The 27,058-nt window shown below is 46.1% G+C and overlaps 1 protein-coding gene across 3 annotated transcripts; it reads right to left on the reverse strand.

Moving 5' to 3' along the window:
* Window positions 1-1,973: 1,973 nt before the first annotated feature.
* On the reverse strand, window positions 1,974-26,699 carry MUC20 (mucin 20, cell surface associated). 3 transcript variants are annotated; one of them, XM_039250824.1, is made up of 6 exons: window positions 26,637-26,699; window positions 20,003-20,137; window positions 19,422-19,520; window positions 6,533-7,609; window positions 4,016-4,107; window positions 1,974-2,330 (listed from the first exon to the last, which is right to left on the reverse strand). In XM_039250824.1, the coding sequence occupies exons 1-6, from the start codon at window positions 26,671-26,673 to the stop codon at window positions 2,262-2,264; spliced, it is 1,509 nt and encodes a 502-aa protein (XP_039106755.1). In that variant the 5' UTR covers window positions 26,674-26,699; the 3' UTR covers window positions 1,974-2,261. The 3 variants fall into 3 exon arrangements, with proteins under 3 accessions (XP_039106755.1, XP_039106756.1, XP_039106757.1); XM_039250825.1 differs by lacking the exon at window positions 26,637-26,699 and adding an exon at window positions 20,838-20,887; XM_039250826.1 differs by lacking the exons at window positions 19,422-19,520; window positions 20,003-20,137; window positions 26,637-26,699 and adding an exon at window positions 11,251-11,323.
* Between the last annotated feature and the right edge of the window lie 359 nt (window positions 26,700-27,058).

Consider the following 27,058-nt stretch of genomic DNA (forward strand, 5'->3'; position numbering starts at 1 on the left):
GGGGTGGAAGTGTTAGCCGAGTATATATCTGCAGGAGAAGCATATTAAGCAGACTGAGCAATGCATGCAAATATCCCCAGGTAGGAGCATGCATTCAAGGCCTGAGGCATTCACAGAACAGCAAGGAGGCCAGTGTTTTTGGAGCGCAATGAGCAAGTTCAAGAGGCTGGTAGAGGGGCACAGATTGCATACAGCTCTGCAGGTCAATTTTGGACCTTTGCTTTCTGTCTGAATGAAATGGGAGGGTTTGGAGCCAAGGAGTGGCTCTACATTATAGAGCGACAGCTCTGGCTGGTGTGCTGGGACTACACTGGGGGTGGGGGAGCAAAGGTAGAAAGAGGGTGACCTGTTAGGAGGATGCTAGTAATCCAGATGAGAGATCATGGCAGCTTGGACCAGGTGAGAGCAGTAAAGATGGTGAAGAAGGGTCAGACTGTGGGCATATTTTTGACAACAGCAAAGCCAACAGAATTCTCTGATGAGTTGGATGTAAAGTGTGAAAGAAACAGAGGAATAAAGAATGGTTTCAAAAATTTTGAGTCGTGCAACTGAAGGATATAATTGACATGATGATGAAGATACAGACAGAGCAAGTCTGGGGGAAAGATTAAGACTCTGATTTGGGGGGCGCCTGGGTGGCTCAGTCAGTTAAGCGTCCGACTTCGGCTCAGGTCATGATCTCATGGTTCATGGGTTCGAGCCCCGCGTCGGACTCTGTGCTGACAGCCAGCTTAGAGCCTGGAGCCTGCTTCAGATTCTGTCTCCCTCTCTCTCTGCCCCTTCCCTGCTCACTCTGTCTCTCTCTCTCTCTCTCTCAGAAATAAATAAAACATTAAAAAAAAGACTGATTTGGGGGGCACCTGGGTGGCTCAGTCAGTTGAGTGTCTGAATCTTGATTTCAGCTCAAATCATGATCCCAGCGTCGTGGGTAGGGTCGAACCCTGTATCAGGCTCCATGCTAAGCATGGAGCATGCTTGGGATTCTCCCTCTCTCTCTCTCTCTCTTTTTCCCTCTTCCCCTCTCCCATACTCTCTCTCACACACTGTCTCTTTCAAATAAAATATGTATGTGTGTGTGTTTGTGCACGTATACACACTCTGATTTTGGAAATATTGAATGTGAGGTATCTCAGACCAGAGAGGCTGAATATATATATATATTAAGAATAGTTGTATATAGGAGGAGGGGTTTTAGAAATTTTTTTTCTTTCTCTTCTACTCCTCTTTCCATTTTTGTTTTCTTTTCTTAGTGCTTTGAAAATTTTCAAAATTTTAAAATCATAAGCAAGTTTTTTACAATAGAAAAAAGATTAGCCACATTTAATTTTTCTAATAATAACAACTTGACTTATGCCAAGCTAGAGGGGAGGAACATTTGAGTATTGCAGACTTTCTTGTGATCTGCTTGTGTCCAGAACTTGAAATTCAAGTCAATTCAGCAAACATTCTCTGTCATCCTCCTACAGGCCAGGCACTCTGCTAGATTCAGGGGATACTAAGATATAAATATGGTCCCTGCTCTGAAGGAGCTCAAAGTTCAACAGCCTCCAGGACCAGCCTCAGCAAGCGCTGTAATCAAGGTCCAAACCAAAAATCAGGAGCGAATGAAGGAATGTAAGGGGAGGATGCACAAAACCCCTGTATCATATAAATATCAAAAAAAAAACCAAAACCAGGGCGCCTGGGTGGCTCAGTCGGTTGAGTGTCCAACTCGGCTCAGGTCATGATCTCACAGTTTGTGGGTTCAAGCCCCACGTCGGGCTCTGTGCTGACAGCCAGCTCAGAGCCTGGAGCCTGCTTCAGATTCTGTATCTCCCTCTCTCTCTCTGACGCTCCCCTGTTCATGCTGTCTGTCTCTCTCAGAAATAAATTAAAAAAAAAACCCCACACACCACATACTGATCAAATAGATAATCTCTGGACCACACTGAGTGTAATATTGATGTCCGATGGAAGCACAAAGCAGGTGACAGTGGGTGATCAAGTCACTCTTTACTGAAACACAACACATGAGCCAAAGGAAGTCTGAGAACATCTTTGGAACCCCCCCCACACACACACACACATACACTCAGGCATATGTGCCTTAGGGTACCGCTGCCATGTCTGGGGTAAGGATTTAGGCCAGCTGACCTCTAGGGAATCTTCCAGGTGCATCTCAGCGCAGTAGCAGTGACGTGGCTCCAGGCGGTGGGGGGCCCAGACGCCGGCAGCACTGCCCCCTTTGGCACACAACCACGCCTGGCCGCAGCTGATGGTCCTTAGTCCCTCTTGACGCGCAGCAGAGACACTTGGATGGGAGGCATGAGGGTACACAGTTCATGGAAGAGCTGCAGGGCGAAAGGAGCAGGTGGTTCTTCCAGCCCGCCTGGCCCATGAGCTCAGCACAGGCCGGGGACAGGAAGGGACAGTGGGAGAGAACGTATGAGGAGGCCAGCAACACTTCCTGGGCCCCCACAGGCGGGGCATGAACTAGGTGTTTCATGCACATAATGCCGTTTGACCTCACAATAACTTTACAAAGCAGGTAGTATTCACTTCATTTTATAAGATAGGAAAATAGTATGGAGTAACTTACTCAAAGTCACACAGTTAGGAACTGGAATTCACCCTCAGATCTATATGGCTCCAAACTTGTTTGTCTGAGTCCTGAACCCTGAGCCCTACATCAGTGTCCTGCTCCCAACAAGAGTTCGTGCCTAACACCTATATGGCCTGATTCCTATACCTCAGCTCCTGACCTGTCCTCTCTTCCTGGCCTCTTTCTTTCTTTTTTTTTTTTTTTTTTAATATTTTTTAATGTTTCTTTTTGAGAGACAGAGCATGAGTGGGGGAGGCGCAGAGAGAGAAGGAGACACAGAATCCAAAAGAGGCCCCAGGCTCCAAGCTGTCAACAAAGAGCTCTATGTGGGGCTTGAATTCACAAACTGCAAGATCAGGACCTAGGCTAAAGTCAGATGCTTAACCACCTGAGCCACCCAGGTGCCCCCCCACGCCCACTTTCTGAACCCTGAAATAGTTTTCAGTTTGGGGGACTCAGATCTGGCACCGTTCTGGCTTCCCTCGTTGACTAGGATTCACACCTGCTGCTTTGATTATCAAGTGCAGTAGGCATGTGTCATTTTCTTGGCTGTCCTGCTTCAAAACCCCCATACTGTGTTCAGAGATCTCATTATGGGAACCCTGATGGGCCCCTTTCCCCTAAGAGAACTTCATGAGCCCAGATACTTCCTCTTCTCATCCCCTGGCAGCAAGATGTGCGCACAAGAGCGAGGCTGAGCTGACCTGGTTAAATCTTCCAGTGTTTCATTCCATCCCCACAAGCTCTGACCCCAGAATTCCACCATTGGAAACTTTGTCCAGTGATCCAGGCCTTAGGAGAGTTTTCCTAATACAAATATATCCCAATCTTGGCCCCTATCTGGATCATACATCTATAGGGTGTTTCTCTGTCTAGCATTCCTATTTCCTTTGGGGCCTGTCCTTTTCATTCCATGTGGTTGAGCTGTCAGTCATAGTGACCTTTGCAGGTCAATGAAATCAGTGTTTCTTTAGTATAATATGCAGACCTTGGAAGAGGGAAGTACCTGTGACTCCAGAGCTGTTACAGCTGCCTCTCTATGAATATGGAGAAAGATTCTGAAGAATGAAAAGCTAAGAGAGGCAGAGAAAGAGAAATGTCTAAGCTGCTGGATCCAGCCATAACTGAAGATGGAATAGTCACTTCTAGGTTTCTCAGCCAATAATACCTTTCCTTTTGTGTGTAAGCTACAATGAGTTAGTTTTTGCTACTTGTAACCCGAAGTCCTACCTATCGGCCCATTAATATCATTGATCTTCTCCCAAGGGCCAGAAGGCCTGACCTTCCTAGGGCCTGAGGAAATTGGTGCTGAAGGAAAGAATTGCTTTACATAGCACTCAGGAAAAACAGGCAGAAGCCAAGCCAAGCAGGGATCCTTAAATTTAGTTCCTAATTCTTTCCTCTACTTTCTTGGCCCAGAAAGTGCCCGCTCACCTGCTGCATCAGCCTCTCCACCACTCTCGGGTCAGTGAGGTCTTCTGGGGAGGCCACACTCAGTCGCAGAAGGAAAAAGCCTCCATCTCCACCTGCAAGTTTTTAAAAAAACAGCAGATGAAACTATGGGTAAGTCAGTTCAGGAATCATGACGTGACCTGTGCCACCCAGCCTCTGTCCTCACCTCTGCACATATGTGCTCACTCTCACGTGTAAATGTGTCTGTGTTCATTTGGAAGCTTACATTTACTCACTGCAAAGAGAAAGAGGATTCTGTCTCTCCCATAACTGGGCTCCGTGCAGTGTCTTCCCAACAAAACTGAAAGAAAGGATGGCTAAAGGGCCCATCCACAAAAAGTAGTGTGAGGAAGGAGAAATCAAAGTGAATCTAGAATGTTCTTGAGGACTGGCAGTCACAAATGGCCTGTTGGGTAAGGGTCCAGACAGGGAGAATGCCAGAGAGGGGCCGGCTCTTGGAGGGGATGCCCTCAGCCAATGCTTCCAGCTCCAAGTTGGCGGAGGTTTCCATCCAGCCTTCCCAATTTAGCAGCCCTGTGGGTAAGTTTTGCCTTTCGTTGAACCCTAACCTGCTTGCCTTCACTGCCCTGTTTTAGTCATTTCCCCCCATCAGAGTACTGTCAGAACTGATCCAGTCGTTGCACTTTTATATTTATATAGACCGATAGAGATATCAATATTGATATTTTATCTTCCTTGTTTTTGCTGCCGCATGCATATTTCACAGCGAGAAGATTCACAAGAAAATAATCCTGTCGGTTATGTGTATGATGGAAGCTGGGTAGTTGGGAGACAGCAGTGGGAGAAAGACATTTTATGCTGACCCCTTATGAACCTATTGACTTTTAAATCATGTCAACGCAGTATCAAATCAAACAAATAATAAAGAAAAGCATTTTAAAATAAAGATATATTAATAAATTGAGCTTTAAAAAGTAAAAGCACAGGGGTGCCTGGGTGGCTCAGTCGGATGAGCATCCAACTTCTGCTCGGGTCATGATCTCGTGGTCTGTGAGTTTGAGCCCCATGTAGGGCTCTGTGCTGACAGCTTAGAGCCTGAAGCCTGCTTTGGAATCTGTGTCTCCCTCTCTCTCTGTCCCTCCCCTACTTATACTCTGTCTTTGTCTCTCAAAAAAAAATGTTAAAAATTATAAAAATATAAAAAATAAAAGCACAATGGGAGACTATGAGTTGGAATCAAACAGACTTCCATTTGGAGTCCCACTGCTATCTTTTTAGCATCTTTTTTTTTTTTAATTTTTTAAAATGCTTTTTATTTATTTCTGAGAGAGAGAGACAGAGCGAGCAGGGGAGGGTCATGGAGAGAGGGATACACAGAATCTGAAGCAGGCTCCAGGATCTGAGCTGGCTGTCAGCACAGAGCCAGATGCAGGGCTCGAACCCACAAACAGTGAGATCATGATCTGAGCTGAAGTCGGATGCTTAACCGACTGAGCCACCCAGGCACCCCTCTTTTTAGCATCTTTAAATCAGTTTCCTCATCTGTCAGGTGGGGCAATAATACCCACACATTAAGGTGGTTTTGAAGGTTTAATTAGAAGAGATAACATGTGCAAAACTCATAGTTCACTGCCTGACATCAGTGAGAACATTCAGCCGGTGCCAATGCTTCACTGGTTATGAAATATTTTCATATCACCTCTGCCTGGAATACAAAAGATGGTCAGTACGGTGGTTGTGATCAATATTTTTATTTCACCTCCCCACAGAGTCAGGGCTAGCTGAGGACACCACAGGCATAAGTCACAAGGACAGTGACGGGAAGTGAAGGTGGAGGCTCCCAGCCGACCAGGAGCTGGGCCGACCCAGCAGCCTCTGACGAGGGTGCCTCACCCCTGAGAAGGATATGTTGTCTCAGACATGTAGCTTTAAATGCCCAAACCTTTGCCCAGTTTATTTATTTATTTAAAGTCACTGTCTTTGGCTCCAACCCCAGCCACAGACTCTTATGGGGTCCCAGCTGCTCAGGGGGCAGCTACTTGGGCCAGATGTTTACATGGTGCCCCTCTGTGTGGCTTTGGCTGCTCATGCTTCCAGAGCACGAGGACTGTGGCCTTTGAATACAATTTGGGGCCTCACTTGGCACGCATTAGTTATTCAAAGGTTAGTGTCATAGAAGGGCAGAGGTGGAATGAACATCGTTGTTCATCCTTCACAGCCCCCTACAGTTACTAGTGGAGAAACTGAGGCCCAGAGAGGGGAAGAACCTGTCCTAGGTCACTAGATAGTAAAGGGTGAAACCAGGATCTCAGACTATTTCTACAGACTTCCAGCCCCACAGTTTTTCCATATGTCACCCTAACTCTGCCTGTTTCTGATTTTGGCAAGAATCACTAGATCATGAAGAGGTGACCTCAGAGACTGGGCTCAGAATAAGCCTCCTTCCTTACTCCCTACTCCTTAAGCATGTAGACATCCTGGAAACTCCAACCCCCACCCCCCCACCCCCCCCAGATCGCACCTCCAGGAGCTACTTACCTGCAGTAACTTCTGTGGCCCACTTTGTCTGAGCAGTGGTGGGCATGGCTGTTGGGAGATTCCCTCCAGTCATGCTGGCTGTCTTCAAGGTCCTTGCTAAGGTCTTGACTAAGGTGATATTTGCCTCTGGGCTGCTGTTAGCCACAGTCAGATGGACAGGAGGAAAGGGGCTCCTGCTGATGGGGGTGGACCCATTGGTTGTGCTGTCTGTGGTTGAAGTCTCTGAGGGAATGGGGTTCCTGCTAGTGGCTACTTGGGTGTGGCTGTAGGCCATAGATGAGAGCCCAGCAGGGGAGGTCACTTTGCCCACTGTTGACCCAGCCCGTGTGGAGATTGTAACTGAGCTCTCAGTGTGGCTTGTCTCAACAGAGAGGGCTGAAGTTTCTTCCAAGGGGTTCGTGCTGACAGTTACCAAAGTTGTGCTGGGGCTGGTGGTCTTTGCTGCTGCTGTTCCTCCCTCTATGGTGCTATTAGAAGGTAGTGGGGTCTCAACTGTGGTATCAGGCATGGCTGGTTCTGTGGCTCCTGACAAGGTCTCAGCAGATGTCATGGTCTCCAGGGAGTCTGATTCTGATTCCGTGGAATCAAGCAAAGCTGACATCTCAGAGGGAGACAGGGCCTTTGCTCCTGTGGGGTCATGACCTATGTCCAAGGTCCCAGGAGTGGTGGTAGTTGTTTCTATTTCTATAACGCTACAATTGATAACCTTGGTGTCGGTGATAGTATAGGCGAGCAAGGCTTTAGCCAGAGCAGCAGCGTCAGATGCCAGGGTCTGTGAGGTGGCAATGGCCAGAACTGAGCTGTTAGAGACGGCACTGCTCTCCAAGGCCAGGGCCTTGGCTTCTGCAAAAGTGTGAGCCAATGTCAAGATGTCATTTACAATCCTCCTTGCCTCCTCTGAGTTGTCATCTGTACAAAGGGTGTCAAGGACAGATTCCACAAGATCAGTGCCTGTAACAGTCTCAACTGTGATCATTCCAGTTCCCATGGGGCTGCCCCTTGTGGCTGACGCTTCCGTAGGAGTGGTGATCACAACCATGAGTTTGGAAGATACCGTTTTTGTGAAGGCCTTGGTCTCTGTTGGAGGAAAAATGATCTTGGTTTCCCTGATCCCTGCTCCTGAAATGGTGCTGGTCATGATTGAGGTCCTATCAAAGGTCTGGGGGCTCAGGGTTTGAATTTCCAAAGGGATGTGGCTTTGCGTAGAGGTCTCAACAAGGTCAGTGGCCTGGAAGGCTCCCTGTGAACTTGTCCTGATCCCCGGAGTCATGGTAGCCACTTCTACATGGTTTGTTGGCACCAAAGGACCTGGTCTACTGGTGCTGGGACCTGTATTAGGTAAGACCACCTTTGTAAGTCATTAGTACCCCTGGACTGACTTCACACAAGCTCTTGTGTTTATGCCCTGAGCAATACCAGGAGGAAGGTGGAGAGAGGAAGTTGCTTTTACTCCATTTTTCATCTATACATACAAGAAAGGAGGTGGTATTGGGAAGACCAGTCCCATGCATCAGCCATGGAACTGGAATCACCTGACTGATGTCCTCTGATGACCTGAGGCAAGCAAGCCTCTGAATCCAGCTGATTATTGTTATGAAGCCATCAAGGGGAATGCGTGGGGCCAGGATCTAGCTTCAAGTGGGGAAAAAAGGAGGCAGAACTCCAAGAGAGCCAAGAACTACAGAGCAGAAACCACAACTCTCAGAGCCTTCTCAAAGAATCCTTGTCACTTTCCCATAGATACTTTACTCATCCAGCGAATGTTTCCTCATGGAAGTGAAAAATCTTCTAATACAGGAAACATCTGTGGTTTTGTATTTAGAGGTAGCTGGGAGCACTGGAGGGAGAGACAGAGGGTGGTGACTACTGCAACAGGGAAAACAGCAGGCAGAGTCCTGGGGGCTCCAGTAAGGGACCCTGGGGTCCCATCACCTGAGTCTGCCTCCTCCTAGTAACTACAGAAATGATGCACCAGGCATGTTCCTCCAGTAACAGGGAACCAAGTGAGGTAAATTACTCTCCTTAGAGATGCCACTAGTAGTGCTCCACAGGGCAGAGCATCCCTGTTCACTTGATGGATCCTGCGAGGTTGCATGAGGCCCTGGGGAGGCTACAGCAGGATCTTTTTATGGGCTGACAAGTGTGCCTGTCCCATCAACTAAAGATGAATGGCTCTCTCTGTAACTGGGCCAGGGACTCTTTTGGGGAGGGTTGCCAGATTTAGCAAAAAAAAAAAAAAAAAAAGAAAAAAAAATACAGGCTGCTCAGTTAAACTCGAATTTGAATTTCAGATAAACAAGGAATAATTTTAATGACAAATGTTTTCAGTATGTGTATTTCTCGTGTAGTATTTGAGACATACTTCTAGAAAAAGCTTTGTTACCTGGCATTCAAATTTAAGCACATTCCTTGTGTTTTATCCAGGAACCTTACTCTTGGAAGGAAAAGAATCAAAATGTAAGCCTCCCTTTTCTGGGTTCTGATGGTTTGAGATGGTCTTTACTGAGGTCTACAGGCCCAAAAGTACCCAAGGACCCAGTGAAAGTACAGGACTGTTTGGTCACCTCTACCCTGGCTGGTTGTCAGGACAGGGTTCCAGGTCCTCTCTCTGAACAATAAAAGAGCACTGGGCCAGGAAGCAAAAGATTGGGTTCCAGCCCCAAGCTTATTGCCTACTAGCTTTGGAGTCCAATGATTAATTGGTTCAAATCCTGACCCTGCCTCCTACCAACAAAGTCAGTCACCAGACTTCTCCAAGCCTCCATTTCCTCCCTGTGAAAAAGGGTTACCATAGTGGTGAGGACCAAGGAGAAGGGGGATAGGAAAGTCTTATATTCCAAAGACTGCAAGGTGTTACTAAGCATTCCTCCCATGCCTTGTCCTCTCAAAGAGCTACTTGAGAGCACACAATGGACTTTAATGCAATAAGAATGTCAGGCTGTCCTCACATGCATATCAGGTCAGTCATGGCATGCACTCCCAGTTGTTCTGCAATCGTGCTTTTACAGAATATACTTTCTTCTCCCCACTTCAAAGCCCAAGGTATTTCTTTGAGCTTCCTCAGTTCCCATATGGTGAAAGAAAAGACTTTCAACGTCAACCCACTCAGCCTAAAGCCCAAACAGGGGTGCTCTTGGGGTCCGACCATCCATCTCCCCTGAAGTATTTTCTTCCTTTTCCAGGAATCCTGTGATACCATCCTGCCGTGAAACTTCCTCATGCTTCCCAACCCATAGCCTCTTCACACCCCTTGGAGCTCTCACACCCCCCACCCAAGTCTCCTACCCACCGGAGGTTTCTCAAACACAGCAAAGCCTACCTGGTCCTCTAAGGCTCTAGAATCTGCAGCTCTCCTGGTCCACTCCTCAGATCAAACAGGCAGAGAGGAAGGCATGTGTATGATAGACCCTGAGTTTGAGTCCCTTCTCTGCTGCTTGCTCCACTGCTTACCAATCACGTGACCCCGGCCAAGTCTCCTGGCTCCAGCCTGCATTTTCCTCATCTGTAAAATGGAGCTAAAGGTACCTATTTCATAGGGTTGTGAAGATTAGGTTCAATTAAATGTAAAATATGCAACACAATCCTGACAGGTCATGAGTGCATGCCGACCATGTGGTCCAGTGGCTAGCCACGTGCAGAATAACATCCTGGCTTTGCATATAAGTTGCTTAGTCCTGGAAAGCCTCAGTCCCGTCTTGTAGAAATGAGTAAGAATAAGACCATGTCTCTCTCATGGGGTTACTGTGAGGATTAAAAAGATGGTGCATGGAGGCATATGGGAAGTCCCTGTAACTTCCTGTAAATTTTGCTGTGAAACAAAAACTGCTCTAAAAAATAGTCTTTAGAAAAAAAGATGGGGCACCTGGGTGGTTCAGTCAGTTAAGCACCCAACTTTGGCTCACGTCATGATCTCATGGTCTGTGAGTTTGTGCCAAGCATCAGGCTCTGTGCTGACAGCAGAGCCTGGAGCCTGCTTCGGATTCTGTGTCTCCCTCATCTCTCTGCCCCGTCCCTGCTTGCACTCTATCTCTCTCTCTCTCAAAAATAATTAAACATCAAAAAAATTTTAAGGAAAAGATAATGCAGGATGTTGATCATACGGAAGAGATTATGTATGGGGGATGCAGAGGTTATATGTGAGTCAAATCTCTGTATTTCTGCTCAGTTTTGCTGTGAACCCAAAACTGCTCTACAATAAGAAGTTTATTAAAAAAAAATAAAGACAATGCATGTGACAAACATAGCGTAGTTCCTATGACACATCCATGTTAGTCTCTTCTTTCATAAAAGCCCTGCCCTTCTCAGAATCCGCCCTCCCCAAGCAGTCTGTAACTGTTAGACTTTTCACACAAAAACTGCTTTTTAAAGGAAATTTGGGCTAGGAAATAAACTTGGAGGCGTTAGAATCTTGTTGAGCCACTTTCTTTGGCTCTAGTCAGATTTATCCCCAGCCTGTACTTCCCTGGCTCCTCCCACTCCTCCACCTCAATCAGTCCCTTCAGAGGACAGCCTGCAGCCACCGCACAAGGCCATCGCTCATCCTAGGGCTGCAGCGTCGTACATGTGTAAGCTGACACACTGCTATTTGCACACTCTTTATCAACAATAGTAATACTTCAGATGTAGCTTTATGGTTAATTCTAATTAATCAGTCACAAAGGGCTGCCGGTACAGAAACATCCAGAGCCCGGTAAGGAGAGAAGCCCATACCTCCTTACCTGCAGAGCTCCCGGGGACCCCAGCCTCGCAGCAGAAGAAAAGGGGGAGAGCCAGGCCCCAGAGAAAGCCCATCCTAACAGGAGATCCAGCCACCGTTGCCCAGCACGTCTGCCCACTGCCTCTAACTGCCACCTTTTCCTGCTTCCTCAACCCAGAGAGGAGGGGCAGGACACCTGCCTTGGTGTGACTGGGTAGTTTCCAGAAGCAGCCAGGTGATCACAAAGGCACAGACTGAGAGCTAGCAGGGTGCACGGCAAGGGCTGTCAGCAAGCTAACCCTCCTGCAGCCCTGGCCCAGTGACCTCTCCTCTCTGAAGTTTGATTGGAAGATATGGAATCACATCCACAGTGATATTCACCCCCTCAGCTCTGCAGCCAGGAAGGGGATGGAAGATGGTGTTTCACATTTCCCCACTTTCTACATCCCTTCCCTCTTCTTCCACCCCTTATACAGGAGACTTAGAAGCCATCTGGGTTTCCTTTCTAATCCTAGCCTCTATTAGCTCTATGACTAGAGAAAAATAAAGAACCTTTTTGAAGCTCAATTTCCTGATCTATAAAATGGGTATAATCCTTACCTTGCTGGACCATTCTGTGAGGATGACATGAGAGAGTAAATCTCTTACACAGTGCCTGCTACATACTGGTTGCTCATGGAATACACGTACATCTTAGGTGCTCAACAAATGAGAGCCCTGACATCTATCCTGATCCTCAAGCAATAGAGAGAAGGAACAGTCCCTCAAGGTCTGCAGGAGACAGTGTGGAGCAGTGTCTCTAACATCTTTCCAATGATTCCCGTGATACTGTGTCCCTGTCAGAGTCAAGACCGTGTCCAGGGCCAGACTAGAGGTGCAGGATGGGAAAGGCACTAGCCGGGAGAAGGGAAAGGGAAAGTGTGCAGGTGGGAGTCACAGGGCCTGAGGGGAGGGAGGTGGGAGGGTGCTGACTTACAGAAGCTTAGGGAAGTGAGGCTGAAGAATATATTTCCAAATACCCCAGAAAATAATTTTACCCCTTCCAGGGGCCAAGGAGTGAGCTGCTGTGGCCACAGCCAGTGGAAGCAGACAAGGTACCTAGGGGATTTGAGGATCAGAGTTTTGTGATGAAAGCCACTCTAGAGTAGAATGGATCAGCATCAAGAAATCACAAAATCTCACTGCTGGAAGGAACTTCAAAGTGCAGTCAGGAAACCTAAGTTTTCTTTCCAGCTCCTTTCTTAAGTGTGGCCCAGGAACTGTATGATCTTGGACAAGTTATTTGCCCCCTCTGGGCTTCTATCAACAAGGTCCTCTTGGCCATGCAGTCTAAGGTGTAAAACACTGTCTTCTAGAACTTCACCCTGCATTGAGATAAAGAACTCTGCTGCCTGGAAGAAGGAGGGAGTCGTTCCAGAACGTGGGGGGAGATTCCATGAGAAGAAGGTGAGCAGGTCCAGTCTAGCACATGGGATGGGATCCCAGTTCCAACAACATGGTTGATCTGTAGAATTTTCCCAATGGGCTAAACCATTCTACCCTCCCATTCAACCTAAATCCTTCACTTCATCAAATGGGAGGATGGATTTCCCCTTGGGGGATTTCAGGAGAAGAGAGGAGGCCCCAGGCCACAGCAATGACCTGAACTCTGTTTGACCCTGTCTAGTAGCATGAGATCTAGTGTGGGGCTTCCCCCTAGAGAAGACGGAAGAAACTCCAGCAAAAACAAACAGAACTCTTAAGTACAGAGAACAAATGGGTGATTGCCGGAGGAAAGGTGGACGCGGGCATAGGTAAATTTAAGGGAGTAAGAGGTGTAAACTTCCAGTTATAAAATAAATACATCACAGAAATGAAAAAAAGAAAGCAAGAATGCAGCTCCTTTCTGTCTCTTTCCTCCCCTTGTAGACTACCTCTCTGCCCCACCAGGGTTGGGAGAGGGACTTCCTCATTCCAGCAGCCAGTGGCTTAATCTACAGACTGACGCATTTCAGGTGCCTTTCTCATGCCCACGAAGAACTTCCCCTCACCATTTCCTTTTTCTTGGCATTTGTCATTTAAGTGACCAATATCTCAGCTCCAGCCCAGTTGCCTGCGATGGGACCTAACCAGAAGCCCACTGGGAGGGAAGCCTGGCTGAATACTTCCCTGGGTTGGCTGGATTTGTATGGTCCATCTTCCTCTACATCTGGGGGAATTCCAAGCCTGGGCACATGACTGTTGAACACTGAGTCCTAATAAACTTATCCAGAAAGTTTCTGGACTTTTTTTTTCCAGCTCAACTCGGCTCTCACCCTGAATGAGCATCAGAGGCTAGTTTCATTAACTTAACAAACATATATGGAATACTTACTATGTGCCAGCATTTGGAACATGTCACCAAGTAGAACAGATCCCTAAACTCATGGAACTTCCTGGTGGAGAAATATGGCAAACAAACACAATAAATAACTGAATTATGTAGGGATGAATATCATGGGGAAAAGAAGGAAAAAAGACAAGAGGAATCTTGTAATGAGGGAAGGCAGGGAGGAGGTGCAGCTTGCTGTGTGAAATAGTACGGTGAGAGATGAGTAATGACCTGAAATTGGTGATAAAGTTAGTTATATCTGGAGAAGAGCATTCCAGGCAGTGGGAACTGCTAGAGAAAGGTCCAGAAGCCTAAGGCAGGAGCAAATTCAAGGAGCACCAAAGGACCCATGTGACTAGAGGCATGCTAGGGGCAGATTTGAAGGTTAGGAGGGGGTAGATGATAAAGGGCCTTGCTAGCCTTGGGGCTGGAACTCCGAGTGAGGTGGGAACCTCCCCTGGGGAGTTTTAAACAGAGGGATGATGGGATCTAACTTTAGAGGGATCAGTCCTGAAGCTGCACTAAGAATGGGAGCCTTTTCCCCTAGTCCAGGCAAGAGAGGAGGGTGGCTCTGAAGTGGAGGTAGCAGAGGAGGTAGTGGGGGTTGATCAGATTCTGGATATTTTTTGAAAATAGAGTCCACATGATTTCCTGCCACATTGATGTGGGACGGCAAACAAACAGAAGTCAAGAACAAATACAAATTTCTCAGATTAAACAACTGGAAGGATGGAGTTGTCGTCAATGCCTTTTGGGTCTGGCTCTTTCATCAGAGTATTTAGAACCCCTCCCTCCACAACGAAACTAGTGCGTATTGTAAGGATAAATCTGACTCAGGACAAGGGTTATCAAGTAAAGCCCAAAGGACTGAACTGCCAAGAGTCTGATAAAAGAGTCAGGTTGGTCAAATGTCGTTGAAATACAAGGTTATAAATCTGCTAGACCACTGAGATATAGCCCAACTCCAAGCCATAGTTAAGTTGTTCTGGGTTTGTTGGGAGGAAAAAGCTTTTTTCTCCTACAACTTGGGTCTTGTAGTTGAGCGTCTGCAAATTAATTGAGAACAGACAGATGAACAGGTGAAAAGACCAAGTTTATTAACAGAGGCACCAGGAAGTTGCTCAGTATTGAGTAACTCACTGAATAACCATAGATCAAGGTTTTTATACCAAACATAATGAAGGAGTGGGAGTGGAGGAGGTGGAGGATTTAGAGCTTCCATGGGTATGGAAAGTTCTATTAGGCAGTCTGTGTCTATGACAGCAGGATTGGCTGGAAAGTCACTCAGAGGGAGACTAATAGCAGCTGTATTTTTGCAAAGCTCTGCTTTAGTCACTTAAGGGAAGATCAGATATCATTTCTTTCTACACCTGCTATAGCTCTAGTGTTTCTACTTTATAATATCTCTATAGCAACTCTGGGGGTCCAAGTGTGTCCCTACAAGTTCAAAATGTTGAGTATGCACAGATTGTTTAGATGAGATCCTGTCCTTCTCTACCACAGAAGAGGCGGTGAGAATCATCTAAATTTGCAAGGACCTGAGAATGGGCCCTCCCCACCCTAACCCCTATTTTTGGGCTATAGTATAGGAGACTCCAGAGAGCCCTTTGACCACTTGTTCATTCATCTCTTTGTTAGGGTATAACCCACATACAGTAAAGTACATCAATCCTAAGTAGCATACAACTTGATGAATTTTTACATTTGTATACACCCAGGAGGTATCCACCACTCAGATAGAAGACACTTTCAGCATCGCATTGAGCTCCCTTGTGTTCCTTTCCAGTCACTATCTTCCCCCCACCGCAAATCATTCTTACCTCTATCACCATAGATTAGTTTTGCCTATTTTTGAACTTCATGCAAATGGAATTATGAATATACACTCATTCATGGCTTCCTTCTCTAAACATTATGCCTGTGAAATTCACTCATGTTTTGTGCAACAGTACTTCATTCTTTTTTGTTGCTAGATAGTATTCCATTGTATAAAATATATCACAATTTACCCATTTTCCTATTGATGGACATTTGGATTGCTTCCAGTTTTTCACTATTCCGAATAAAGCTTCTATGAACAGTCTTGCATTTGCATTTGTATATATATATATATATATATATATATACACAAATATATATATATATACAAATATATATATATATATACAAATATATATATATATCTAGGAGTGGAATTGCTGGGCCATTGGACCTACATGTGTTTCGCTTTAGTATATAGTATCCAACAGTTTTCCAAATTGATTGTGACAACTAGGGCTACACCAGCAACATATGAGAGTTCCAGTTGCTCCACATTCTCATCAACACTTGCTATCATCAGGCCTTGTAATTTTAGATATTCTTATGAATATGAATTTATTTCTGTAATTTCAACTTGAATTACAAGGCAGAGCTTGTAATGTAGAGCTTCTGTTTCCCCAGGGCTTTTCCCCAATAGTATGCTGCTGCCAGGGAAATGACTTTCATCGGGAAGGTATTTGGAAGACAGGGAGGGAAGATGGAAGGCCAGATAAAAATGAAATATGCATGCACATATGCACACACGTTCACACTCAACTAGAGGAAGCTGTACCGGTATTGGAACATCTCAGAAACTGTCTCTTCAGTTTGGGTAAACCTAAATCTAGGTAATCTAGCTGGGGAAAAAAAGGATGATATAGGAGCAATAACAAGAGATGGGGTTTCTGGACATTTGGAAGAAAATAATCACTGAGAGAAGAGAGGGAAAAGAGCCCATAAATCAGCATCTTGGGGCTTTCTATGAGGCCCACAGGATGATCCCAACTGGAGAGGCCACATCCCACAGAGCCTCACTGGAAAAGCACTCCTTAGCAAGGAAGGGAGAGAAATCCTAGGTTCTGGATGTATGAGGAGAGTTCTTCCAAACAGGGCCCAGGACTGTCTCTTCGCCTGGGCTCCTCCATTCCTAGGCAGGAGAAGAAATCTGTGGCTGGAAGAGCTGGAGGGATAAAGCATGTGTTCCCGAAAGCCAGTAGGTGGAACATCTTTTGTGCACCATTCAAGTCCTTTTGGCCTTGCTTCCTACTCCAGCCACTGCTGCGATGACTAGTTTTCCAGGAGTGATGAAGCAATGCCTTGCCACGTTCCATTTGCTCTCTCCCAGGGTTTCCCTGATGCCAAGGCTTGGGATGCTTCCAAGAGCTGCCCTGCTTTCACATATGAGCAACAAAGAACTGAGAATGTTAGTGCCTAAGTGGAACAACCTATAAACCCCGAGAATGAGAGGCAATGGATAGATGCTTCCTATTCCATCCCCAGGACAGATGGTTCTCTGAAACATTTCGTAAGGCTTTTTAAAAGGTCCCACAGGATCAAGCAACAAATGAGCCATAGTGGGGACAACTGGATAATGCATCTTTGTATTCACTCTCCCTTCTTCTCTGTATCACTTCACTTTTCCCTCACCTCTGCTCCTTGGAATTTTGTTCCCAAATAAGTTATTCAGAGAAACTAAGCTAAAATAGAACCATTGGCCAATAAGTGGACTCTGACAGGACCTCCTTTGCTATAATCATTTATTACTAAGAAACCAGTGTTCAGATGAGTCAAAGCCTGGAGGGAAGCATGGACATGGATAATGGGCCATTTTATTTAGGTGGAACATAGGTGTGGGGAAGGGGCCTTACAGGAGATAAGGCCAGAAATGGGCCTTGGGCCCAATATGTGGAAGACTTTGCAGCCAAGTGTGGGAGGTTAGCTTTTGTTCTGGAGACAATGGGAAGCCAGTGATGGTTTCTGAGTAAGGAACTGGCAACACCAGAGCTCTGCTGTGGGCAGGAAACTGTGAACAGAGACCAGTTAGGGGAGATCCAGGGGCAAGAGGACCAGTTAGGACGCTGTGACCTGGGACTTTGGCAATGGAACTATAGGAGGAGCAGATGTGAACCGTGTTGTGAAGTAGAACTACAGAGAAAGGCCACGGTCAAAGAGAAGTAAAAAAAAGACCCTAATGGGGCGCCTGGGTGGCTTAGTCGGTTAAGCGTCCGACTTTCGCTTAGGTCATGATCTCGCAGTTCGTGGGTTCGAGCCCCGCGTCGGGCTCTGTGCTGACTGCCAGCTCAGAGCCTGGAGCCTGTTTCAGTCTGTGACTCCCTCTCTCTCTGACCCTCCCCTGCTCACGCTGTCTCTCTCTCTCTCTCTCTCTCTCCTAGAAATAAATAAAACATTGAAAAAAAAAAAAAGACCCTAAGGCCTGGAGTGCAGGAAGCTGAAGGGTAGGGAACCTGAGGGGAAGGCAATGGGCTCAGTAGACCCCAAAGACCCCTGGGATCAGTGTCCTGGAGCTTTGAAATCCTCACACAAGGAAACTCCCAGGAGCCCTGTCCCAACCCACCAGAGGAAAGTCCCCCTGCCTCTCTTTTTACTCTGGGAAGAAGACTGGTGAGCATGAGGCTACAAGGCTCAGACCAGGCTATTGTGGAACTTAGAGGTGGCCACATGATGCCTGGGAAGGAATTTTGAGGAAGGAAGCACAGATCACTTGGCCAGACGTGCTAGGTTCTCACCTTCCACTTTCAAGAAATGTTTGCTATATTCATTATAACCACCACAAACAATGAGTACGATGAGCCAAATTTATGTTTTATAATCTGTATAGCTGATTTAAGTTTTTAAATGTTCATTTATTTTGAGAGAGAGAGAGAGTAGAGGAGGGGCAGAGAGAGGGAGACACAGAATCTGAAGCAGGCTCCAGGCTCTGGGCTGTGAGCTCTGAGCCCAACGTGGAGCTCAAACTTGCGAACCACGAGATCATGACCTGAGCTGAAGTCAAATGCTCAACACCGGCGTGTATGGCTGATTTAAGTGTGTTAACGACTATCGCAGATTTCCATTTTCCTCTGGTTGAGCCGATGCAGAAGCATGCAGGATAGAAACGAAGAGACAAGCACATTGGGACTGGTGGTAAGGCCCAGCAGGCCCAGGGGTGGGGGGCAGGGTGGGCTCTGCGTCACAGGGCCCGGAAGAAGCTTCACGGGAGGTGTCAGGCTCTCTTCTTGATTTCCTTCACAGAGATGGAGAGGGGCCTCCCTGGGAGGCTGGTGTGGAGAAGCTGCTGGACCTAAGTGAGCAGGAAGTAAAGGCCAGCTTATTTGCATGTCCCCAGATAATAGCTATGCCTCATTGCACATCTACCAAGGCCCTTTTGCAACAGCTCTACAGGGCAAGCTCTGGGACACAGATGAGGAAAGGGAAACTCAGAAAGGCAGAAGGAGGCACTTCAGGTCACCCAGGTAATAAGTGGTAGAGACAGGATTTGAACCCAGGTCTGTCTGGCTCCCGAGTCTATGCTTTTTCCTTGTACCATGCTGCCTTCCTTTCTGCCCAATGCTCATAATATGCTAGAGTGGGGGCTGAGGCCTCTGCTCCAGTGCTCGGCAGAGAGCTCTGGACAGGTCAGGGCTGAAGCCACGACACAGATGAAAAATAAAAAATGAAGGATGATTTAGGGCAGAAAGCAGCCAATCACAGTCTGTAAGCCAAGTCTCACTTGCTGCAGATTTGTGTGTGTGTGTGTGTGTGTGTGTGTGTGTACAGATGACAAGTTAAGCATGTTTTTTATATTTTTAAGTGGCTGAAAAAAGTCAAAAGAATATTTCATGACACATGAAAATGATATGAAATTCAAGTGTCAGGTCCATGGTCAGATACCACTGCTCCTAGCCCTAAAACCATGGAGCTCTGCCCCAGCTCAGGTCTCTTTTCCCCCTTGGTAACTGTTCCCCGACCTTGGGGCCTACAGGCCAGGGAGGCAGAAGCAGGTTGTCAGCACCCCATTCTGGGAGAACCGCCAGGGCACTCACCAGGCGCTGCATCCAGTCTAGATTGCTTCTTGCAGGTCTCGGGGGGGGGGTTCTCCATCCTCAGCACCATCCGCAGCACCATCTTGGTATTCTGAGAAGCTGAGAAACACAAGGTGAAAGTTCCCGGCCTCCTCCCAGACTCCTAGGCCCCCTCCTCCTATGTAGCATCCCCGGCACCTCTCTGCAGATGCCTGTCTTCCCTCAAAAGTCTACGTGGATCAGGTCAAGAGACATCTACATTGCTAGAGATGCAGGGGCAGTTAGGTGACCCAATCATCTCACTCCCCACGCTGATCCCCAACCACCAACAGCTTAGCCTCTCTGCGTGTGGATCTGAGAAAGGAGCTCAGAGGGGAGCAGCAGGTGGTCGAGAGCAGTGGGGAAACAAAGCTGGGAGGAACATGTGGGCACTTTTTATATGAAGTGGACCAAAGGTGAGGATCTCAGGATTATCAAGGACCTCAGGAGCCATTCAGTCTGCATCCTGGCCTTGGCCTGAGGTACATGCAAGGAGCTTGCCTCTCTCTGTCACAGCATCCAGCTCCGCTGGGGGGTTAGGAAGGAGCCTGTGTGTGAGTTACCGGGGTTGCACAGGGCGTAGTGGTCTGGGTAGCAGTCTAATACCACGTGGCAGAATTCATCACAGTAGCAGCTTCCTCTCTTGCAGTGATGATCTATTCCAAGGCAGCAGAGGGACTGGGGTTGGGAGTAGCTGCCTGCAGAAAAAGGGGACATTAAAAAGAGACAGTTATGGGGCGCCTGGGTGGCTCAGTCAGGTCAGCCTCCGACTTCAGCTCAGGTCATGATCTCTCCATTCCAGCCCCACATTGGGCTCTGTGCTAACCACTCAGAGCCTGGAGCCTGTTTCAGAGTCTATGCCTCCCTCTCTCTCTCTCTGCCCCTCCCAATCTCATGCTCTGTCTCTCTCAAAAATAAACTTAAAAACATTTTTTAAATAAATACGTACATAAAAAGAGACTGTTGTAACAAATGATGCTGGGACAACTGGATATCCATGCACAAAGGAATGGATCTGAACCTCTACCTCACACCATACATAAAAATTAACTTCAAATGGATCACAGGCCTGAATGTAAGAGTCAAAACTACAAAACTCTTAGATGATCATGGCCTTGGACTAAGCAATAGTTTCCCAGATATGACACCAAAAGCACAAGCAACAAAAGGAAACATACACTGGACTTGATAGAAATTTTAAAGTTTTGTGCTTCTACAGATAGTATCAAGAAAGTGAAGAGACAGCCCACAGAATGGGAGAAAATATCTGCAAATCATACATGTGATGAGAGAATTTTATCCAGAATATGTAAAGAATTCCTACAGCTTGACAATAACAAAAAAGGGCAAATAACCCAATTTTTAAATGGGCATAGAATAGATCCAAAGAAGATATACCAGTGGGCAAAAAGCACATGAAGGGCTGCTCAACAACGTTTGTTATCAAGGAGAGGAAATCCAGAACCACAAGGAGACACTACTTCACACCCGTTCGGAAACAGGTGTTGCTGAGAATGTGGAGAAATTGGAACCCCATCCACTGTTGTGGAATTGAAAAATGGTGCAGCCGCTCTGAAAAACAGAGAAAAACAGTTTGGCAGTTCCTCAAAATGTTTAATTTGGAGTGAAAACCATACAATGCCGCAATCCCACTTCTGGGTATATACTTACAAGAGCTGAAAATACATGCTCACATAAAAACCCGTACATGTATGTCCATGGGAGAATTATTCATAAGAACCCAAATGTGGAAACATTTCAAGTGTCCATCAACTGATGAATGGATAAAACAAAATATGGGATACCCACACAATGGAGTATTATTCAGCCCTAAAAAGGGATGAAGTTCTGACACATGCTACAAGGTGGATGGACCCTGAAACATGATGCTAAGTGAAAGCAGTCAGCCACAAAAGGCCATATGTTGTAAGACTCCTTTTAAGTGAATGCCTATAATACAGAAGTCCATAGAGACAGCAAGTAGATTAATGGTTGTCGGGGGGCTGGGAAGTATGGGGACCAGGGAGTGACTGCTAGGGGTACAGGATCTCCTTTGGTAAGGAAGAAATGTTCTGAAATTAGACAGTGGTGTGGTTTGCACGACTCTGTGAACATACTAAAACCCACTGAACTGTACACTTTATTTATTTATTTATTTATTTATTTATTTATTTTATTTCTAGGAGAGAGAGAGAGACAGCGTGAGCAGGGGAGGGTCAGAGAGAGAGGGAGATACAGACTCTGAAATTGGCTCCAGGCTCTGAGCTGGCTGTCAACACAGAGCCCGACGCGGGACTCGAACCCACGAACCGTGAGATCATGACCTAAGTGAAAGTCAGACGCTTAACCGACTAAGCCATGCAGGCGCCCCTGAACTGTACACTTTCAAAGGATGAATTTTATGTTCTATGAATTATATCTCAGGAAAGCTATTATTAAAAACAGAGACACAAGAATGAGACAGAGCTGAGAGAAAGAGAAGAATGAGAGAAAAGAGGAGGGTGGCCGGGATGTGACAGCAAGGAAGACAGAGAAGCAAGAGAGAAAACAACAGACTGAAGTGTGACAAGAAGGATTGATAAAATCCCCGCAAAGTTAGAGGAAGGTCTCCATGGTCCCTCTTCACAAAACAGTTTCATCAACCCTAATTTTGATCATTTTCCCAAGCTGCCCAATTCAATTATATCTGACCAGTGCATATCCACTACCAAGTGAGGGGTTTCATCTTCTTTAAGGGCAGGGGAAACAAGGCATTGGCAGGTAGGTATGTGACCCAGGTCATCTGGTGAGTCAGTGGCCCCGGTGGGAATGAGCCCCAGGTGTTCTCACACCCAGGACTCTCAATGCTGTTCTTGACCTACCAAATCAATTCCTGTTAGGTTAGCACCTGCCTGGGGCTTTGTTTAGGGATAAGCTTGAGGGCCTTCCAACGTTGATGAGATCAACAGCGAGCAGGCCGCTGAGAGGGTGCAGGGTTAGGTGTGGCTAGCCCAGCCTGTTATGGAAACAGGGGCCAGCAGGCGTCTGATGAAAGGGGAGCAGTGGCCTGGAAGGTCAGACCTCTCAAGGTGATGGTGGCCTTCGAGTTTGGCCTTGCTTCTGTCTCATGTTAAGTTAGGAGCCTCCTACAAATGAGTAGTTCCCCTTCTCACGTCATCCCTCTTCCCAAGTGCCTAGTTCAGTGTCAGGTTGTCACCAATACCGAGGATGGATCAAAGAGGGCTGGAGGTGGAAAAGAGCCCCAGAGACCATCCGAACAAGTGCTGTAGCCCATTCATGAGTCAGAGATCATTTCGGTGATCATGACCAGTATTTTTTTTTTAAGTTTATTTATTTAATTTGAGAGAGAAAGAGAAAGAGAGTGCGTACAAGCAGGGCTGGGGCAGAGAGAGAGGGAGACAGAGGATCCAGAGTGGGTTCTGTGCTGACAGCAGAGAGTGTGACGTGGGGTTTGAACTCACCAATGGTGAGATCATGACCTGAATCGAAGTCAGATGCTTAACCAACTGAGCCACCCAGATGCCCCATGACCAGCATTTATTTTAATAAGATGGAAAGGAATGAAATGGGTTGGGATAGCACAGCAGAGTAGGGCAGAGCATACGTTGTATATGTGAGGGTAAGTCGTTTGGGGTTCTTTTTGAAATTTTTGTTTTTATATGCCTATATGTATGTACTGAATCACAGTGTAAAATATATTTATTAATGTGGATTGTGGCCAGAAAAGTTTGAAAGCCCCTGATCTAGCAATGGAAAAGCCATTTTCTGAAGATCACACTTAACCAGCAATCCTGACTTCTTCCCTGCTTTTTCCACCACACCATGCTTCTCATTCAAAAAGCCTCTTATTGCACTTGCTACTAATCTCGCCATTCCCTAAACACCCTGAATACTCTTGCTTTGCAGCCTTTGCTCAAGCCATTTCCTCCATGTGAAAGGCCCTTCCCTCTCATAGCCACTAAAAACACATTCTTATTCTTCAAGGTCATGTTTAAATTCAATCTTTCCTGGGTTGCTAAGGAACAAACTCATTATTCTGAAAATGACAAATGAAGAATTAAACATTTATCCAGTCTTTCCATACAAACCAAGTAAATGACAAGGGAAAAGTCTGTATAGAAGAGCCACAGCTAATAAATGTGGAAGGAGCGATAGAATCGGAAAGCCAGCGTTTGGCAACCCCTAGTGAAAAAAATGGATCTATGCAACGATCATCCCTGGGGATTAAAACCATTAGAGAAAGGCTGAGGGGGAATGTTTATAATGGACCTACAACAGATGCATTTGGTGATCAAGTTTATTTAACACAGAAAGTGGGACCACTAGACTTTGTGTGTCTCTTTCAAGATGCAATCGCAAGTATACAGCCTGACCTATGGTATATTCTTGCCAAAAGAAATGAACCTTAATTACCAGGTTTTGGGAAATGCAGGGGACAGAGAGACATCCACATAGAATCAATCAGATAAATCCAGAATGTAGAATTTTCTACAGAACAAATGACCTGGTTTCTTCAATTAAAAACAGCATGAAAAAAGGAAAAGGGGACTGATAGATTTGAAGAGGCTTAAGAAATATACCAGTTAAAAAAAAAAAAAATATATATATATATATATATACCAGTTAAATGTAATGTGTGGACCTTGTTTGAGTCCTGATTAAATAAGCCAATTGCAAAAAAGTCCTTTTGAGAGTTGGAGAAATATGAATAGGTAGTAAATAGTAATAAGCAGGGGCACCTGGGTGGCTCAGTCGTTTGAGTGAGTGACTTCAGCTCAGGTCATGATCTTGCAGTCTGTGGGTTTGAGCCCTGTGTCAGGCTCTATGCTGACAGCTCAGAGCCTGGAGCCTGCTTCAGAGTCTGTGTCTCCTTCTCTCTCTACCCCTCCCACACTCATGCTCTGTCTCTCTCTCTCTCTCAAAAATAAATAAACGTTAAAAAAATTTTAATGGTAGTAATTATTTTAATCATTTCATCTTTCATAAGGTATTATGGTTATATTTTTTAATATGCTGGATAAGAATTTGGGCAAAATGTTGATAATTTTTAAATTAGCCAGTAAGAACATTGGGTTCATTATACTAGTCTCTTTTTGTGCGTGTTTGAAAATTTCCATAAGAGGGGTGTGTAGGTGGCTCAGTGGATTAAGCATCTGACTTTGCTTCAAGTCATGATCTCACAGTTCATGAGTTTGAGCCCCATGTTGGGCTCTGAGCTGTCAGCGCAGAGCCTGGAGCCAGCTTTGGATTCTGTGTCTCCCTTGCTCTCTGCCCCTCCCTGCTTGCACTCTGCCTCCCTCTCAAAAATAAACATTAAAAAACATTAGAAAATGTCCGTAAGAAAAAAAAATTAATAATAAATTTGACCTATTCTGAAAGCTTTCCAACACCCCCCCCCACACCTGGGGATAGAAGGGATTAACTATATTTATTGGGATTAACTTTTTCTTTTTACCCTTAAAACCTATTGATTTTAGCTTCTAACATAGCATTAGTCCCTGTCTGTTATTACAGCCTTCTTTCTGGAGGTACGTATCTGTCTTCCCTACCAGCTCATCCAAGGTAGGAAATGCATCACTGTAGTTCTGGTGTAAAATATTTTTTATTCAATTTAACTTAAAATATCTGAACTGAGGGGCACCTGGGTAGCTCAGTCAGCTAAGCGTTCTACTTCAGCTCAGGTCATGATCTTCCAGTCTTTGAGTTCAAGCTCCACACTGGGCTCTATGCAGACACCTCAGAGCCTGGAGCCTGCTTCTGATTCTGTGTTTCCCTTTCTCTCTGACCCTGCCCCACTCACACTCTGTCTTTCTCTCTCTCAAAAATAAATAAACATTTAAAAAATTAAAAACTATATATCTGAATTGAATTTGAGTTCACATTTGAGTTCCCACAGTGTCCAAGGTCAGGAGAGAGATATAGTTTCTAACAGTGCTGACTGGTTCTGTCATAAAAATGACAGCATAAGTGACTAAGCACCCAATCATTCATTCATTCATTCATTCATTCACTCATTTTAGTCTTTTTTTTTAAGTTTTCTTTTTTGAGAGAGAGAGAGAACGAGCAGAGGAGGGGCAGAGAGAGAGGGAGAGAGAGAATCCCAAGCATGCTCCCCACAGTCAGCATAGAGCCCTATGTGGGGCTTGAACTCATGAACCATGAGATCATGACCTGAGCAGAAATCAAGACCTGGACAGTTAACCAATTGATCCACCCAGGCGCCCCTCATTTTATACTATTGAGTGACTCTCTGAGCCAGGTACCATGGTGGATCATGGACATATATTCTAGTGCCCTGCCCCACCAGACCCTGCAAAAAAGCTCCTTCCAGGAGCTCAGTATAGTGAAGTGTCATCAAACTACGAGTAACCAGAACATCGCCATGCTGTACGACTAGTGCTGTACCACAGGTAAGAGGAGAGAGCCACGGGATTTGGTGGAGAAGCAGTGGGCCCATCAGGAAACTGCTTCCTAGTGAGGAGGCAATAGCTCAGGTGACTCTGTGACCATCCTGGTGGCTTCAGACCTAGAGGCTAGTAAAAGTGACAAGCTCTGGGGCCCAGAAAGGAGGGGGTGAAAAATAGAACCTGCCGATAGTTTGTGCCCCTCCAGAGAAACACTCCTGAAACATATTTGACAATTTTATAGAGAAGAAGGCGAACGTGCTGAGGAAGGGTGTGGAAAGGGGACCTGGGCAGCCTCTTCCTCCCTTGGCAGTTCCCGCTGATCCTGCTCTAGCCCCACAACTGCAGATCCCACTCAGCAAAACTGAAGTCCTGCCCTTCCCCAGAAGTGCTTTACACAAAGCCATTTAATAACATAAGTGTTATTAAATCAGAACAGAAATCAAGCAGAAATCAAGCATGCATAAGCATGTGTATGCCCTTGAGGCTCCCATTCCCACAAAAGTATTCCTACCAATGGCATTTAACTTTCTCACAAAAGGCAACTTTATCATCCCACTACATTTCCTGGGGTATTTTAGCAAACCAAATCAGTGGGTGCCTGGCAGTTGCCCCTTGAGTCTGCCTATTAACCTGGATCTAGGCTTTGTCACCCCACCTTCCCTCCTACCTCCCACAGTGCGCACTCTAGAGCCCCATGCCTCCTCTACCCACAGGAGCCTCCTTTGGACATTCCTCTGGGGTCCCCAACCAAAAAAGACCCTCCCAAGCTAATCACGCAAGGAGATCTTACCAACATGAAGATGGATGGGTACGCAGAGAAGCCACATTAAGCACAAGTAAGTGCTGAGTAAATGAATTCTTTAATTAACGAATTAGTGAGCATTAGCCCTTAGAAGGTGAATCATGCCTGGAACAAAAATGATTGAATGAATGAATGAATGAATGAATGAATGAAAGAGACTAGAGTCCAGGTCCCTTTGAGCTGCCAGCCTGGCTCCTCACCTGTCTCCTGGTTTGGGGTCGCACGGCTCAGCCACAGTAGGAGGAGGAAAACCAGACAAATGGTTGCGGGCATTGAGCAGAGACAAGAGCATTTCAAGGACCAAGGCCAGGGCTTTTAATATTCACTCATCCCAGGAAGCTCATTTGTTATCTGTGCCCCTGGGGAGGTGCCAGCTCACAGCCGGGCAGCCACGGGCAAAAGGCGGGGCG

Source organism: Hyaena hyaena, unplaced genomic scaffold (genome assembly GCF_003009895.1).
Source record: "Hyaena hyaena isolate Hyena2069 unplaced genomic scaffold, ASM300989v1 scaffold_382, whole genome shotgun sequence".
In the NCBI taxonomy this organism is placed as follows: domain Eukaryota; kingdom Metazoa; phylum Chordata; class Mammalia; order Carnivora; family Hyaenidae; genus Hyaena; species Hyaena hyaena.